General features: G+C 42.6%; 1 protein-coding gene across 2 annotated transcripts in view; it reads left to right on the top strand.

The window, feature by feature from the left end:
• Nucleotides 1-15,572, top strand: part of chd8 (chromodomain helicase DNA binding protein 8) — a 29,362-nt gene extending 13,790 nt beyond the window's left edge. For both annotated transcript variants that reach the window (XM_047369235.1, XM_047369234.1), the window contains exons 20-39: nt 727-922; nt 996-1,166; nt 1,261-1,551; nt 2,555-2,775; nt 2,860-3,062; nt 3,159-3,315; nt 4,057-4,146; nt 4,239-4,342; nt 4,505-4,628; nt 8,370-8,445; nt 8,564-8,835; nt 10,217-10,446; nt 11,001-11,648; nt 11,733-11,839; nt 11,957-12,178; nt 12,570-12,665; nt 13,382-13,495; nt 13,610-13,711; nt 14,212-14,316; nt 14,462-15,572. In XM_047369235.1, the coding sequence (XP_047225191.1) occupies nt 727-922; nt 996-1,166; nt 1,261-1,551; nt 2,555-2,775; nt 2,860-3,062; nt 3,159-3,315; nt 4,057-4,146; nt 4,239-4,342; nt 4,505-4,628; nt 8,370-8,445; nt 8,564-8,835; nt 10,217-10,446; nt 11,001-11,648; nt 11,733-11,839; nt 11,957-12,178; nt 12,570-12,665; nt 13,382-13,495; nt 13,610-13,711; nt 14,212-14,316; nt 14,462-14,839 (3,907 nt within the window). In that variant the 3' untranslated portion in view covers nt 14,840-15,572. The remainder of the gene's footprint in view (nt 1-726; nt 923-995; nt 1,167-1,260; nt 1,552-2,554; nt 2,776-2,859; nt 3,063-3,158; nt 3,316-4,056; nt 4,147-4,238; nt 4,343-4,504; nt 4,629-8,369; nt 8,446-8,563; nt 8,836-10,216; nt 10,447-11,000; nt 11,649-11,732; nt 11,840-11,956; nt 12,179-12,569; nt 12,666-13,381; nt 13,496-13,609; nt 13,712-14,211; nt 14,317-14,461) is intronic.
• Nucleotides 15,573-18,636: the final 3,064 nt, after the last annotated feature.

Here is an 18,636-nt window from a genome sequence, read left to right as displayed (position 1 = left end):
CATTATTTGGTTAAATGCCCCTTAGTCTGACGTGTTTTGTAGCCATTGATGAGCTTCTGGCATAATTCAGGCTTTTTAGGCAAAGTCTACAAAATTTCAGTGAGGTTGAGCTGTGAGGCCATTCCAGAAGGTTATTGTTAGACCGAACAACCAGTTGTGTCCAGGTTTCAACAATCCCCATGCTGGTTTGAGGTGATCTCAAAAAATCTGACACCAAACCACTGCAACGCTTTGTACCATACCAGAGTCCAGGTTCTGGAGCGGACCAGAGAACTGTACCCTGGCACGGCTAAAACTGCTGGTCTCAGCGTGGTTTCGACGGACCCTGGAGCGGTTCGCTTGCAGTACGATTTGGCGTTAGTGCAGCGCAACACTGGAGCGATACTGCCCCTGTTGCAACTGCAGGACTTTTTTGGTCTGATTTTAAAACAATCTCTGTCAAAGCAAACCGGGTGTGAATTTTCTCAGTGGACCGGACCAGCAGTGTAAATACAGTGGTTAGAGAAAATTTTAAACTTTAATTTTAAACAATTCTTGTTTTAAAGAAAATCTATAAGCTGTTCGTATAATAATTCCACCTCTAAGAAATTATTTGAATGCATTATTAAAACCATATTAAGATTGCATTAATGTCCATGTTGAGCAAATGTAAAATTTTGCCCTAAATCGTGATATATTGAGCTTCTTGCTCAATATCTGATGTTGGGAGTGTCCACATTTTTACAGATACCTTTATGAGCGAATTGATGGAAGAGTGCGAGGGAACCTGAGACAGGCAGCCATCGATCGCTTCAGCAAGCCAGATTCCGATCGTTTTGTCTTCCTCCTTTGTACCCGTGCCGGCGGTCTGGGTATTAACCTGACTGCTGCTGACACCTGTGTCATATTTGACTCGGACTGGAATCCTCAAAATGACCTGCAGGTACAATACTCTACCATTTGTGTTCATAAAAGCTCTATGTTCTGGCTTCACCTGTCTGCCTCTCTTTATCCAGGCCCAAGCAAGATGTCATCGTATCGGTCAGTCAAAGGCAGTCAAGGTCTACCGTCTCATCACAAGGAATTCCTATGAGAGAGAGATGCTGGACAAAGCAAGCCTGAAGCTTGGTTTGGACCGTGCTGTTCTGCAAAGCATGAGTGGCAACAAGGACAGCAACGTCAATGGGGTGAGGGGTGTTTGCTTTTATTTTTAGGTTTGGCTGGTATCTAATCCAGTTTATATCACTTGTGTAAATGCTTTTTTAATGTCTAATGCAACAGCTCCAGCAGTTCTCCAAGAAGGAAATCGAGGACCTCTTGAGGAAAGGAGCTTATGCCGCCATCATGGATGAAAACGATGAAGGCAGTCGGTTCTGTGAGGAAGATATTGACCAGATCCTTCAGCGACGAGCCACTACAATTACTATTGAGAGCGAAGGCAAGGGTTCTACTTTCTCCAAAGCCAGCTTCGTCGCATCTGAGAACCGCACTGACATTGCTCTGGATGACCCTGAGTTCTGGCAAAAGTGGGCCAAGAAAGCCGATATCGACATGGATTCCTTTAATCAAAAGGTAACACTGGAGAGATGCATTGGTCAAAATGTTGGAGAGCTTCCAATCTCCGTTTTTTGTAAAACTTTGATCACTTCTCTTTAAAACTTATAAGAGATAGAAGAAAATCATTCCAAATAGCTTTCCGACTATCCTGCTGTGAATGAACATTGATTATTTATATTAATGCATGATGGTGTAGTTGTGAGCATTGTTGCCTCCCAACAAGAAGCTTCTGGGTTCTGGTCCCGACCTGGCGGTCCTTCTACATGGGTTCTATCCGGTTTCCTCCTACAGTCTAAAAACGGTTTATTGATCAGTTACAGCCAAACATTACTGTTATATTTAAACAGGGACCAATTTATTGCAGAGTTGTTGTTTTTTTAACTGTCTGGAACATTTATATTAGTAATAAGTGAAGCCATCATTACAAAGACATAAGTGTTTCTCAGCTTTCCAAAATGTTGCCAACATTTCCAAATCCAGAATGTTGCATGGTAAATTAGGGTTTAAAGTTCAAACAAATAAAACCATAACTTTGCTGTACTTTGTTCAACCTGCAGTGATTTGCTGAAACATTTTGCTCTTGCGGACATGGCTAAACTCATCTCATTTGCCTTACTTAGTAGCCTCTTACACAATTTGTGCTTCTGCTAACTTCTTTTTTTAACGCTGCGCAGATTCTTAAAATGGCTAACTTTGAGTCCTCCCTCAGTCACAACTTTCTCTCCGAAGAAAGTAGATGTTACATGGGTAGCGTTCAGATGTGGTGCTTTCGCTGCTTCTAAAGCTATCAGATTTTTAAATGTTCCATGCTGTGATCTCTGATCAGGGTCAGCGTTGTTGGCTTACAGAGTTAAACGCCATTATTTGGAAAATTCTGCAAAGATTCTGCAGATTTAACTGTCATCTGATTATTTTTATTTTAGCTTACTGCATTTGTTTGAATAGGATTGATAAATGTATTAACTGAGTATGGTGTGGACTAATCACCGACTAAATAAGGTTGTTGTTCCTCCCTCAGAACACTCTTGTGATTGACACTCCCAGAATTCGGAAACAGACCCGTCAGTACTCCAGTTTACGCGGCGAAGGAGGAGACCTGTCTGATTTGGACAGTGACGACGAGTATCCGCCTGCCAATTCCAGACACTCGCGGTCTTCTCGCCGCTCCGATCGCCACAGCGGGGGAGGCTATGGCCGTACCGACTGTTTCCGGGTGGAGAAACACCTGCTTGTCTATGGGTATGAAAATATTTGTGGTGCATCATGATTTTAGTGGATCATGTAATTTTTTAAACACTGTTTTTACCTGTTTGATTGGCTCAGATGGGGCCGCTGGAGGGACATCTTGGCCCATGCCAGATGTAAGAGGCGTCTGAGTGAACGTGACGTAGAAACCATCTGCCGTGTCATCCTGGTGTTTTGTCTAATGCACTATCGTGGCGACGAGAACATAAAGAGTTTCATCTGGGAGCTCATTACTCCACCAGAGAATGGTCGTGAACCCCAAACACTACTAAACCACTCTGGTGAGAAGCTGCACACACATCAATGTGGTTATAGTGCAAAGAAATAAAGTTTCCCTACAGTTGGTATTAATACTGACATTTCATTTTCCTGCTTAGGCCTTTCTATCCCGGTTCCAAGAGGTAGGAAAGGTAAGAGAGTCAAGGCCCAGAGTACATTTGATGTTCAGAAGGTGGAGTGGATCCGCAAGTACAACCCTGACACTCTGCTGCTTGATGATAGCTACCGCAAACACCTGAAGCACCAGTGCAACAAGTTGGTGGAACCTAATAAGAAGTAGAGGCACATGTTGCAGTGTCTTGCAAAAATATTGAACTTGGTCACATTTGTCAACTATTACAACCGCAAAGTATTTCATGTAATAGAGCAACACAAGCTTAGTGCCTAACTCTGAAGTGAAAGGAAAAGAAGGAATGGCTTTCAAAGTTTTTTATAAACTAAAATGTTAAAAACATGGTGCCTTCAGCCACTCTGAGTCATACTTTGTAAAAGCACCTTTTTCTTCAATTGAAGCAGCTGGTTCACAGGCATGTCTTGGTAGGTTTGCGGTTATGCCTAAAGTCTGTAAAATTGTTTTGTATTCTAACATTTAACGCTCTGCATGATGTCATCTCGACCTTTCTGTTGTTTTCAGTGGTCTTCATTCTGTTTGTTCACAAATTTTCTCAGAGGTCTTCACAGAATAGTTGGACACCAGATTATATTTAGGGGTTTTAGAGTAATGAGGGCTGAATGCAAAAGGCTGCCTTTGTTTTGCTTTAGCTTTTTGCTTTGTTTGCTTTTAAAAACATTTGAAAACCATGTATAATTCTCCTTCCACTTTACCAACATACACTACTTTGTTTGTTCTTTGCATTAAATCCCAATAAAATACAATAAGATTTGTGGTTGTACCGTGACAAAATGTGGGCCAAGGGGTATAAATATTTCTGCAAAGGACTGCTCATGCAAATTCTGAAGGTTCAACATCAACACTTATGCTCTCTCCCTTCTCAGAGTGTTGCTCAGGGTCCGCATGCTCTACTACCTAAAACAGGAGGTCATTGGTGAACATGCAGATTCTGTCCTGAAGGGGGCTGATATCAGGTAACAAATGTTTTGTACATGTAGTGAAGTGTATGCATACTTGATAAGTTCACTGAGATTCAGTTTATGAAATGCATTTAATGGTTTTTCAGGGATGTTGATATCTGGATGCCAGAGATGGAACAGCAGGAGGTGCCTGCTGCTTGGTGGGACTCTGATGCAGACCGCTCACTGCTCGCTGGTGTCTTCAAACATGGTAGGTCTGGTTTCAGCTGTTCAACACCAGGCTGATTTTGTTGGCGTTTAAATATACTAGTTTGTGCCATGGTGTCATGTTGAACCAGGCCAGTTTTCTAATAGTTGGAACTTGTATTTAAAATTTAGGAATTTAAAAGCCTTTTTTAAACTCTGTTTCCAGGTTATGAGATGTACACTACCATGCGGGCGGATCCCTGCCTCTGCTTCGTAGAGAGAGTTGGTCGGCCAGACGACAAGGCCATTGATGCTGAGCAGCACACTGGGGATGCTGAGCTGGGAGATGAGTAAGTTACTAATGCATTTTTCATCATAGCACATCTAAGGAACTGCTTGGATTGAACTAGTTATTAGCTAATAATATACATGCCATTTTACTGACTAACAGGTGTGTAATTGCAATAAACCTAAAGGCCTGCTTGATGTGGCGGTGTATGCCGTGTGGGAGTGTGTGGAGCCGGCATGCAGGGGTGCCTCCAGGGTTGGGGTGTGGGGTTGCTGGGGTGCCCGGTCTTTGGCGTGCTGTGGTGGCCTTCCTCCAATTCTTCCTTCTGTGGCCAGAGCCACAGAAGGGGGGGAATGCGCTAGCCGTTTACTCGGCTGGCGCATGTTTCTTTCCCAAGGACAGGCGGGCTGGGCTGCAGGCGTTGGCCGAATGGTTGGGCTGGCTTGGCTGTGTGCTGCTCCGTTGGCTGTCGTGTCTGGACTGGAGTGTGGTGTGGAGGGGTTGCAACGTGTAGGTCGTGGGGGTTGTGTCCTCTTTTTGGATTTGTGGTTACTAGCATTTGGATCAGCTGAGTGGTGATGGTGGAGCTAAGCTGGTTGGTGTTTCTCCCCTGGACTGTTGTTGCAGTGCCGGTGATTTGGTGTGTTTGCCGAGGCATGGTGGGGGCCGCTGGCTGGGGACCTCTTTCCGGGTGAGTTTGTCCTGTCTTGGTATGGGGTCAGGGGGTCCGTTGTGAGTACGGTGCTCGGTGGTGTCTGCTTTGTTGTGCTTGTGGGCGGAGGCTGGGGTGGTATTGCGTAGGGTCCTTGCCTTGCTGTTGCGGTGCGCTGTGTGGGGTAGGGCAGGATGCAGCGGGGGTGTTTGGAGCAGGGCTGTGTGTGAAGCTTGTGCTTTGTGGATGTCTCTTCATTGGCTTTTCAGGTGTGGAGCTGTGGGGTGTGCCCCTGTGGAGAGAGAATTCATGGCTTTGGGTTTGGGCGCATGTGTCCTGGTTAGGAGTGGCCCTGTGAGGAAATTCATGTTGGAGTTCATAGGAGCTGGGGGGGCTCATGGGGTTTAGATTGGAATTCCTTGGGGGGTTGGGAATGTTTTGCCCTGGGACGGCTCTGGTTGGCTGGCTCGTTTGGAACAGGTAGACCCCTCTTTTGTTCGTAGCCCCCTCTCTGGATGGGGACGGGAGTCGTTGGGGGCTGTGGTTGGAGCAGGGCTGTCTGGGTTCGGGCTGGGGTAGTTGGGGTTCGGGCGGTGCCGGCACTAGTTTGGGCTGATGCGTTCTGCCTGTCTCCACCCCAGAAGAAGGGGACCACCACCTGTGCTCTTCTCTGGGGGGGTTGCGGTTGCCCTGGCAGTGGTCCTCCTGGGGTTCCCGTGCTCTGGGGGGCCTTTGGATGTCTGTGGCTCAGATCTCCCCTGTGTCTGTCTGGGGTCCAGGGGGGCAGGTCTGTGGCTCTAGTATCTTCTAGCATCTTGTATTCTCTTCATCCTTTTATCTCTCTTCTACAGGTCCTTCTAAAAATATTAGCATATTGTGATGAAGTTCATTATTTTCCATAATGTCATGATGAAAATTTAACATTCATATATTTTAGATTCATTGCACACTAACTGAAATATTTCAGGTCTTTTATTGTCTTAATACGGATGATTTTGGCATACAGCTCATGAAAACCCAAAATTCCTATCTCACAAAATTAGCATATTTCATCCGACCAATAAAAGAAAAGTGTTTTTAATACAAAAAACGTCAACCTTCAAATAATCATGTACAGTTATGCACTCAATACTTGGTCGGGAATCCTTTGGCAGAAATGACTGCTTCAAAGCGGCGTGGCATGGAGGCAATCAGCCTGTGGCACTGCTGAGGTCTTATGGAGGCCCAGGATGCTTCGATAGCGGCCTTTAGCTCATCCAGAGTGTTGGGTCTTGAGTCTGTCAACGTTCTCTTCACAATATCCCACAGATTCTCTATGGGGTTCAGGTCAGGAGAGTTGGCAGGCCAATTGAGCACAGTGATACCATGGTCAGTAAACCATTTACCAGTGGTTTTGGCACTGTGAGCAGGTGCCAGGTCGTGCTGAAAAATGAAATCTTCATCTCCATAAAGCTTTTCAGCAGATGGAAGCATGAAGTGCTCCAAAATCTCCTGATAGCTAGCTGCATTGAGCCTGCCCTTGATAAAACACAGTGGACCAACAACAGCAGCTGACACGGCACCCCAGACCATCACTGACTGTGGGTACTTGACACTGGACTTCTGGCATTTTGGCATTTCCTTCTCCCCAGTCTTCCTCCAGACTCTGGCACCTTGATTTCCGAATGACATGCAGAATTTGCTTTCATCCGAAAAAGGTACTTTGGACCACTGAGCAACAGTCCAGTGCTGCTTCTCTGTAGGTCAGGCGCTTCTGCCGCTGTTTCTGGTTCAAAAGTGGCTTGACCTGGGGAATGCGGCACCTGTAGCCCATTTCCTGCACACGCCTGTGCACGGTGGCTCTGGATGTTTCTACTCCAGACTCAGTCCACTGCTTCCGCAGGTCCCCCAAGGTCTGGAATTGGCCCTTCTCCACAATCTTCCTCAGGGTCCGGTCACCTCTTCTCGTTGTGCAGCGTTTTCTGCCACACTTTTTCCTTCCCACAGACTTCCCACTGAGGTGCCTTGATACAGCACTCTGGGAACAACCTATTCGTTCAGAAATTTCTTTCTGTGTTTTACCCTCTTGCTTGAGGGTGTCAATAGTGGCCTTCTGGACAGCAGTCAGGTCGGCAGTCTTACCCATGATTGGGGTTTTGAGTGATGAACCAGGCTGGGAGTTTTAAAGGCCTCAGGAATCTTTTGCAGGTGTTTAGAGTTAACTCGTTGATTCAGATGATTAGGTTCATAGCTCGTTTAGAGACCCTTTTAATGATATGCTAATTTTGTGAGATAGGAATTTTGGGTTTTCATGAGCTGTATGTCAAAATCATCCGTATTAAGACAATAAAAGACCTGAAATATTTCAGTTAGTGTGCAATGAATCTAAAATATATGAATGTTAAATTTTCATCATTACATTATGGAAAATAATGAACTTTATCACAATATGCTAATATTTTGAGAAGGACCTGTATTCTTTTCCCCTTCTCTCCCTTTTTCCTATTTTTCCCACCTCTCTCTCTTTCATGCTTCTTATTTTTTCATTTTCATTTCTGTCTCCATGTCATAATTGAAATAATCCCAAAGCAGTTTCTAATAAAGTTTGTTTTATAAATATCAAGCAGAGCATTATAACGTTAGCTGTAATGTTCCACTTGTAAAAGTAAATCTGTTGGGCTTCTTCTTGGCACTCAGAAAACAAGTGCTACCCTGCCGGACAGGACATGTTAAAGATAAATAAATAAATAGGTGGAGACCTCTTTAGTTTAGCCTAATTTGTACATTTGAATTTACATTAATCCTTAAATACATCTGTGAGCACATTAAGGTTACCCAAAGTTCATAGCATTAATTGGATATTTCTGCAATTTGTCTAATCTATTATTAAAACTGTAAAAAGTAGGGGTTTGATTTGTTTTCTTGGTCTGAATAAATATTAAATAAATATTTTAATTCCATCCAACGATCCATCTGTGACTTTTGTAGGTTTCATATTTAAAGCCTGCTTTTAAAAACACTCTGAGAACTGTTGAAGTATTGAAGTTTTAACTTGGAAAATGTGTAAGAACTTAATAGTACCTTTAGGGAAAATGTTACTGGGCGTCTCTTTTTCTGAACACTTCTATTTGTTCTGTTTTTGCCTGATTGGGTTGCATTTGTTTTGTGCAGCGCTGACTTTGATAAGTTCTCAGAGGATCCAGAGTTCAAGCCAGCATCTAGACTCTCCAAAGATCTTTTTGATGAGGTACTGGTCACTGCAGTAACTTGCGAGTTTTGTAGCACCATTTGATTTTAATCAATGTAATAGAGGATTTTGCTGCTAAATGGTTTATTGATAAATCTTCACTTGACTTTTCTTGCAGCCTGACTCTATGAACGTGGATGACGAGATTTCAGTGGAAGATAAGACTATACCAGTGGGGACAGAAAGCGCAACGAGTCAGAGTGGAGTGTGCGAGTGGCCCTCCAGCTCATCGCTAACGGCACGATTAAGGCGACTGATCACCGCGTATCAACGCAGCTACAGACAGGAACAGCTGAAGATCGAAGCTGAGGCCAAAGGCGACCGCAGGCGCAGGAGGTGCGAACAAGCCAGCAAACTAAAGGAAATTGCACGGCAGGAGCGACAGCAAAGGTATGTTGCCCAGTGATTGAAGCACGGTGTGGTTTCTCTAAAGCATTTACATGAATCTCTGTTAGTGGACACATTGACAATACGGAGGGCCAAAATTAATACCATTCAACAAGATGTTTATAAAATTATAAAACTACATAATTATCATCACTTAAATATCAGATATTTTCTTGTGAATTTCTGTTTATTTTAATTAATTATATATGAAAAGCTTTTAGTACTTATTTGTTGTTTTATGGTCCAGTTGTTGCAGTGCACCGTGAAATAATTACAGGAAGTCTTATTCAAACCAGTCAGCCTTGTTATATCAATTGAACGGTGACAGAAAATAGACAAATGTGCTGCCCTATTAGAGCAAAAAAATAAATAAATTGTAAAGCACCTGTATTGTCAATAAATAAACATTCAGGAATAATCTACTTTTATACTTAATGGTTAAATATACCGTATTTTCCGCACTATAAGGCGCACTTCAAAACCATTAATTTTCTCCAAAAATGACAGTGCGCCTTGTAATCCGGAGCGCCTTATATATGGATCAATTGGTTAATTGGTTGATCCATACTGGTTGTACACGGCGCTCTGTCAAAATGTTTCAGTACGACTGGTAAACCACAAAGCCGCACCGCTTGCAGCATTACGGCTACCGTAGTCAGGGGCGTCGCCGAAGTAATAGCGGTAAACACCTGTACTGTGCTTACTCCTAGTCCAACACCACTTGTGTGTGTATAACGACTCCAAAATTGCACCTTTCAAGAGACACGCTTACGATGCTGAGTTCAAACTCAAAGCTGTCAGCTACGCAGTGGAACATGAGAATAGAGCAGCAGCGAGAGAATTCAACAGTTAACGCTACTATATTGTGAATGTACTAACGTTTGATTTAGTGCATCAAACTGTTTCTTTTACGTGTTTACTGAATCAGGGAAAAGTTCCCTTTCACGTTTTAACTAACGTTTGATTTCAACTTCAACTTCATAGACTCCAATGCATTCCTAACGTGCGGTTGGCTCTATTCAATGGATTTCTATGTAGAGGAGACCTTACCATGAGAGTGAATGGAGTTATCAGAACGCTGGTTTGTAGTGTATTAATAAAGTTTGACTGACTGACTTATCTGACTGTTTTGTTAACATTCTCTTTAGCACAGCTCCATCTAGTGGATGCATAACGCAACCCCAGTCAAACGTTTGACTGCAGTAGCTTCTATTCTATGCGCCTTATAATCCGGTGCGCCTTATAGTGCGGAAAATACGGTATTTATTTTTTTACACAGTTGACACATTTAATTATTCATTTAATAATTATATTTTTATCCTGGAATAGTGGCTTTCCCTATCATAGATTATCTAAAAAGCGCTTTTTCATGCTGTCCTTCCAGATGGACCCGGAGAGAAGAGAGCGATTTCTACCGTGTGGTATCTACGTTTGGAGTGGAGAAGATCAAGAAGGAGCCTGGTGTTTCCGAGGAGAGAGAGGCGGAGTTCGATTGGACCCGTTTCCGAACGTTTGCCCGTCTGGATAAAAAAACCGACGAGAGCCTAAGTCGATACTTCCGTTCATTTGTCGCGATGTGCCGGAGGGTGTGCCACCTCCGCCCAGGTCGGGAGGGTAATTACTCTGTGTTATTTCTCTGTATCGATTCTCCATCTCTACATGATCACTTTACAGTCTGTATCCTGTCGTTTACGTTAAAGATGCACCAACTAGGCTGTTTGTGGCTGATGCAGGTTTGCAATTTCCTTTGAGTTCTGATCTTCCAATTCCAATTTTGGCCAATTCCAGTGTTTATTTGTTCTCAAGGATTGTAGCGCAGAGAATAGGGAAATATCTGCATGTTCTTTAATAGTAGTTTTGAAACCAGCAAAAAATGAGTAGCAAGACTATCCTGATTTATCCACATTTACTATGATGAACCTTAAAAAAGTGCCATCATAGTAAATGCTGTTGGGTGATCTGTCTATAGATCCAAAAGGTTGGGAGTTCTTAGTTTGGAGGCCTCTAATGTATAGGAATAAATGTATTTTTCAGTGTTTTAACCTGCCGTTTTTAACTATTAGAGCCGATCAAGGGAAAATTGGCCGATGAATTGGTGCAGCTCCAATTTTCTATTTCACAAACTCTTTGTGCCACTGTAATGAAATATTTACTGTTGTTGTTTGCAGATTCGTCAGAGCTAACTCAGACTGTGGCTCCCATCACAGAGGAACGTGCCTCCCGTACTCTTTACCGCATCAGCCTTCTGCGACGCCTTCGTGAGCGAGTCCTTCCCCACCCCTCCCTGGAGGAGCACCTCCTCCTGGCCCCACGCAGCTCTGAGTTGCCCGCTTGGTGGACCATGCCAGACCACGATCGGCAGCTAATGCTCGGCGCTGCGTTGCACGGTGTAAGCCGCACTGAGCTCTCCATCTTCTCAGACCCACAATTCACTTTCAGCTCGGCACGTGACGAGTTCATCCAGAATCAGCAGGCTCTACCTCCACCGCCACCCCCTCCACCCATCATGACATTTAGCCAGCCCAAGTCTGAGTTGGAACTACCTGGAGTGAAGGTGGAGGGAACCGATGAGAGTCCCCAACTGTTTGGGGGAGGGATCAGTACTGCGCTGCAGAGTACACCCTTGAGTCACCTCGGCAGCAAACTGCAAGGTCAGGACTGGAGCTTCAAAAGCAGCAGGGAATCAACAGAAAAACCAGGAAGGAAAGGTGACGGAGGGTCTGATTCAGATTCAGATTCTGACTCAGGCTCATCATCCTCGGAGCGATCAGGGAGCAGCGATGAAAGTGGGGACAGTGACGAGGAGGTGGAAGGAGGTACGTTCATAGTTGGAATAAAAATATGAAATACTGCAATAAATAAAACCAAAGATTTACATTTACAGTACTCTCGTTTTTTAGGGGCTATGAAGGTTGGAAATGTGGATGAAGAAAATAGTTTACTCTCCATGACTCCATCTCAGAATAGCATACTTCCACCTGAACCAATCAGACTTGACTGGCCCAAGGTAGTTAAAAAAACGTTTTATTAGTATGTCTGGACTTTGTTCTGCTGGAGAACAAAATCAAATCAAAACTTGTTCACAGCTACAGACTAACTCTGTATGTTTTGTTTGCTGTGTCAGGACCGTGTGCTGATCAACCGCCTGGACAACCTGTGTAACCTCGTGCTGACCGGTCAGTGGCCCTCGGGGCGGCGTTACATTCCCGAAGCTCAGCTCCACCAGAGCTCGGAGCTGGTGGGAGAGGAGATGGCTTACACCAGGGTCATCCGTAAACCCAGCAGCACACCAGGCGGCATCGGAGCTGAGGGAGAAGACGGAGAGTTCACTGTAAAACTTCTCAAGGTGACGTCATGGAAGAAGTGTAGACTTGTTCCATTTCAAACATCCACTGCTTTCCTTATGGCACTAGAAGCTATAATCAATGATTGAATGATTTCTATCAGTTAACCAAATTAATTATTGTGACATATTTCAAAAAATACTATAGTTTATATATAACCACCTTTAAAGAGTCCTATAGACAACTTTACAGAGCATATACTAGATAAAACCGTCAAATTAAAATACTAAAGCTCAACAACAAATGGAGCTGAAGTCAAAGGTTATATGTCAGTTTAAACTGGGTTTTATGTGTGATTTTGTGATGATGGAGTTGGCATCGTCTGTTATGCTTGAAACTTCTGCCGTGGTGGTGTTTATCTTTAACTTCGATGCCTCACTGTCATCCTTGTAGGAGGAGGGCCTGAAGCTGACGTTCTCCAAGCAGGCTCTGATGCCCAATGGGTCAGGAGGAGAGGGCAGCGGGCGCAAGAAACGCAAAGACCAAGAGGTACATCTGTCACAGTTTCTGTCTTTTTGAGGATTCTTTGACAGACTTATGTGAATTTGCCCTCTTGCCTGATACAATTTCACCTTTAAATTTAAAAAGGTCTGACTCATGTTATGCTGATATTATTGAAAAATAGAGAATTATTTCCCCTTCCCCTTGCTTTAATCACTCTCTGTGAACTTTAACCTCTTGGACACTGTTGTGTGTGTTGGGTGTTGGCATCTAATGCCGTCAGCCTGAATATTACCTCATGGCAAGTGCTTGTGGCACTCGGAATACAAATATTGCCTTCCAGCCAGTCCTTTGTAATATTAATACTGCTCACACTGATATTATGATGATATATTTAGCAGCCTGGTTGGATGGCTAATCTAATGGATTAAATAACAGCCCCTAAGAGAACCAAAGGATAGCTCACGGCTCTCTACATAATTAATATGTTTATCTTCCTGAGACACTTTACCAGAGAGAACAGGTAAAGGGTTAAAGATCAGTTGCAGGTTACTAACCTTGTTCCAGATGAGGAATAACTTCTAAGATAAGATTTTGATAAAACGAGGATGTCCTATATGTATGGATTAAGTTATCTTTCCCGTACCTAATCCACAAATACATGCTAGCTAACTTGAATTATGTCACATTTTACGTGAACTCCCTAAAGCATTAGGGAAGGTTTGAAGCAAAACCACAACTGACCAAACTCAAAAATCTTTTAGTTATCCGAGCTAGACGGAATCCATGATCCGCTGGAGCGTACTCCTCGACGAAGGGACCCTCCCACGTGGTTGAAAGAGAATCCAGATTATGAGGTGGAAGGAGACATGTTGGAGGTAAATTCATGACTCAACATGTAGAATCAAAATGTGTCATTTTCTAGGCCAGGTTTCAGGCTCATATTTAAACAGCTACAGGGTGGTGATTTAGTTTTATTTTTTGTTACCCAGCTGCTGGTGAACAGGAGCAAGAGGAAGAGGAGGCGGCGAGCAAATAAACCCCTGACAGGCACTGAGAAGGTCAAGGTCATTAACATGCTGACAGGAAAGAAGGTGGGTCACATCTGTCCATACTTCTAGTTTACAGTTTGATGTGCTTTGATGTTCTTATGGAGTACAGGTCTAGATAAGTGTAGAAAAAGAAAATGAGCATGGAAAAATATGAGTTTATTCCCATTGTCTAAATGGTATGTCCTTTCTTTAATTTTTGTGTCCTTCCTTTCCTTCCAACTCCCTCCCTTTCTTCTTTCTATATTCCCTTCCCTGCTTTTGCCCCCTTTTTCGTCCTTGTGTCCTTCCTTCATTCTGTCATTTTTCTTTCCTTCCTTTATCTTCAATATGTCCTTCCTTGTCCTAGCTCACTTCCCTTCTTATTTTCAAGTAAATCCTGCTCATTATAGACATATCTGTCATGAATACACGAAGAACTTTAGTATTTTCAATTTAAAAATGACACTTAAGGTGTGACATCTCTGGAAAATCATACTTTTTTTGTTGCATAAAAATGTGTTGGAAGCCTGAACCAACTAACCTATTCAAACCTTTCTCAATAGGTTGGAGCTGCTTTCTGTCCGATGCTGCAGGATCTGAAGGAGTATCTGGAGGAGAATCCTAACATTGCTGTTGCACCTGACTGGTCTGAAACAGTTCAAAAATCTGTACGCAAGATATTTTATTCTTTTTACTTTAGAAACAACTAAGAATTTACCATTTTTTAAATGTTTTCACTAATTCTGTTTAATATAACCAGTTGTTGGTCTCAGAAAGATTGGATGGATGTTGATGTTTTTGTTCCTCCTGCAGGGTTTGTTGCCCGAGTCCCTCTTCCACCGGCTGCTGACGGAGAATTCGGAGATTCCGAAGAAAAGTCATCGGCGGCGTCACCACCACCATCACCACCACCATCACCATCATTACCACACTCCTGAGCCCACACCTGAAGACCCAAACCTGGACGGAGTAGAAGAAGAGACCTTGGTTTCGGATGGAGCCTATATGATGGACGAGGAGGACTTGGAGACGTCCCACCACTTCCTCACCAGCCCAGACTTTGACGTTAAAATGGAGGGTGGCGACAGCCTCTCCCAAGGTGACTATGACAGCTCGGATCAAGAAGCGCTGCTGGATGACGTCATCATGGCGCAGAAGGACTCTGACTCTTCATCAAGCTCGGAGGACTGATTGAACTCCGAACACATCTGAATTATCCCCCTTTCAAAATGAAATCATGCTATTCCACAACCTTTGTTTTTTACCAACATGTAACAAATTATGAATTTTTTGTTTTGTCTTTGCTACCTTTATTCGTTTATTTTATTTAGGATTATTTCTGTGTAAAGAGCAGGTGTCCATCCCTTAGTTTATTTTATTTTTTCCATCGCAGTCATGTTGCACCAAGCTCTTCTCGATCTTCCTCATGACGTTGCTGAGCTGAGTGCTCTCTCTTGTCGACTCGTCAATTTCTTCTCTTCCATCCAAACCCATGGATTCCCATCACATTCCCTAACGTGACCAAAAGGGGACCCTGGCTGTATAGACACACTTTTCATATCTTTAAAAAGAAAAACCTCAAAGCTGGTCCTCGAGTGCTACATGAAACTGGACACATGTACTGAGCAGAGACAGATCCCTCAATCGGCCTCTCACCAGAGGAGCCTGTAAACTAATAGGGGGTCCAGTGTGTGGATATACTGTTGGTGTGTTCACTCTGTGGGAAGGGTTGTTGGTTGAGAAGGAAGGGAAAGGGAAAAGTGGTGTATTAGTTACTGAAGCAGTGTGAGGAGGATGGGTGTATTGTATAATGTAGAGCTTGTCAGTTGTGTACTATGGTGCAAATGTTGACGGCTGTGAGTTATTCTTGTTTTATGATCTGACTGTATCTGTGATATGAATAACAGCTATCTACAGTGAAAAACCTCATGTGTACATCGTCTTTTTAAAACAGCCCAGATCCGAAAGGAAAACTTCACCTGTTTTCCAATTAGAATAGAGACAAGCTTGTTCTAATTTAAAGCATTTTTTTGTTATATCTACACAGAGTAATTCTCTTAAACTAGACTGATTATATGATTGATACTTTTGGTCTGAAAGGACAACTTTCTACCATTACTTGCACCTATTTTTGTTTTGTCCTTGATTAATGTCATTAATTTCCAGCTCAGATCAACTCGGATTGATGTAGAACTCATCAAACACAAATGAAAGTCAAAGTGCTGAGCAAAGCAAACCTATACATAAGAGAATAATAGTACTTAAGTAAAAAAAAGTTATGAATTACATATATATAGAATAGGATCAATTTACAAAGCCCTGAAATTGATAAATGAGTAAAAATAGAATAAAAGGTCAAATGTCCAAATACATTTCAAAATGTACCACACATAAAGGAAGAGATAAAATACAGTCGCCAAACAATGTGTATTATTTCACTTCACACATGATTTAGAAATCACATTCTTAATACATATTGGTTAATATGCCGACCCACCCTTTGCAGCTATAGCAGCCTGACATCTTGTAAGGTTATTACAAGGTTTAGGAATGTGTTTATTGGAGTTTTTAACTATTCTTCCAGAAGTACTTTTGTGAGGTCAGACACTAATGTTGGACAAGAACGCCTCTTCGCTCTAATTCATCCCAAAGGTTTCCTATCAGTTTACCTCAGTAGTTATGTGTTCCTAGAAGTGTTTTCCAAAGTCTGAGATAGTGAGGCTGAGATTAGTGGATGAGAAATCAATGCCTTCTTATGCTGGAGGAACAACAGAGGTACTTCCAAGGAATTGTGTTGACTGAATTATATCGTCACATTAAGGGCATTTGAAATTTTTTTTCTTTTAATATCACTTTAAAAAATAAAAGAGCAAATTAAAAAGGCTTAGATATAAGATTAAAAAATAGAGAAATTTATCTATTTTTAAACATCTCAAATTACTTTCTTGAAAGCCTAGTTCTAGCAAAGTTTCCTATCACAACTGCTTTTTATTCATTATGTCCAGTTCCTGTTTATAGCATATTGGGAGCTTTTACTTCAAAAAGAGCAAAACAGACAGAAGGATCAAGCTCACAAACTAGAGAAGGAAGGAAGAAAATCCAGTAAAAAACTGGAGATTAGAGAAGCATTATGCTTCAGCTGATCTACAGGTCCTTCTAAAAATATTAGCATATTGTGATAAAGTTCATTATTTTCCATAATGTCATGATGAAAATTTAACATTGATATATTTTAGATTCATTGCACACTAACTGAAATATTTCAGGTCTTTTATTGTCTTAATACGGATGATTTTGGCATACAGCTCATGAAAACCCAAAATTCCTATCTCACAAAATTAGCATATTTCATCCGACCAATAAAAGAAAAGTGTTTTTAATACAAAAAACGTCGACCTTCAAATAATCATGTACAGTTATGCACTCAATACTTGGTCGGGAATCCTTTTGCAGAAATGACTGCTTCAATGCGGCGTGGCATGGAGGCAATCAGCCTGTGGCACTGCTGAGGTCTTATGGAGGCCCAGGATGCTTCGATAGCGGCCTTTAGCTCATCCAGAGTGTTGGGTCTTGAGTCTCTCAACGTTCTCTTCACAATATCCCACAGATTCTCTATGGGGTTCAGGTCAGGAGAGTTGGCAGGCCAATTGAGCACAGTGATACCATGGTCAGTAAACCATTTACCAGTGGTTTTGGCACTGTGAGCAGGTGCCAGGTTGTGCTGAAAAATGAAATCTTCATCTCCATAAAGCTTTTCAGCAGATGGAAGCATAAAGTGCTCCAAAATCTCCTGATAGCTAGCTGCATTGACCCAGCCCTTGATAAAACACAGTGGACCAACACCAGCAGCTGACACGGCACCCCAGACCATCACTGACTGTGGGTACTTGACATTGGACTTCTGGCATTTTGGCATTTCCTTCTCCCCAGTCTTCCTCCAGACTCTGGCACCTTGATTTCCGAATGACATGCAGAATTTGCTTTCATCCGAAAAAAGTACTTTGGACCACTGAGCAACAGTCCAGTGCTGCTTCTCTGTAGCCCAGGTCAGGCGCTTCTGCCGGTTTCTGGTTCAAAAGTGGCTTGACCTGGGGAATGCGGCACCTGTAGCCCATTTCCTGCACACGCCTGTGCACGGTGGCTCTGGATGTTTCTACTCCAGACTCAGTCCACTGCTTCCGCAGGTCCCCCAAGGTCTGGAATCGGCCCTTCTCCACAATCTTCCTCAGGGTCCGGTCACCTCTTCTCGTTGTGCAGCGTTTTCTGCCACACTTTTTCCTTCCCACAGACTTCCCACTGAGGTGCCTTGATACAGCACTCTGGGAACAGCCTATTCGTTCAGAAATTTCTTTCTGTGTCTTACCCTCTTGCTTGAGGGTGTCAATAGTGGCCTTCTGGACAGCAGTCAGGTCGGCAGTCTTACCCATGATTGGGGTTTTGAGTGATGAACCAGGCTGGGAGTTTTAAAGGCCTCAGGAATCTTTTGCAGGTGTTTAGAGTTAACTCGTTGATTCAGATGATTAGGTTCATAGCTCGTTTAGAGACCGTTTTAATGATATGCTAATTTTGTGAGATAGGAATTTTGGGTTTTCATGAGCTGTATGACAAAATCATCTGTATTAAGACAATAAAAGACCTGAAATATTTCAGTTAGTGTGCAATGAATCTAAAATATATGAATGTTAAATTTTCATCATGACATTATGGAAAATAATGAATTTTATCACAATATGCTAATATTTTGAGAAGGACCTGTACATGTTGTGCTTTGTGCCTGAATAAATCAGACATCAGCATTTAGTGGCTGGACAAGCAAAAAGTAAAAAAAAAAAAAAGAATGAATGAATTGATTTATTTATTTTGACCCTTCAGCTTTTTTGTTTAACCTAAATTCTTACCCATTCAAAACCCAGCCCTGGCACGGAACCCCAATAACATTTATAAAACGCACAACTTCTTTGCTGTTTGAATTGGATACCATACGCCTA

This window comes from Girardinichthys multiradiatus, chromosome 6, assembly GCF_021462225.1.
Source record: "Girardinichthys multiradiatus isolate DD_20200921_A chromosome 6, DD_fGirMul_XY1, whole genome shotgun sequence".
NCBI lineage: Eukaryota > Metazoa > Chordata > Actinopteri > Cyprinodontiformes > Goodeidae > Girardinichthys > Girardinichthys multiradiatus.
This window is presented reverse-complemented; position numbering and strand designations above follow the sequence as displayed.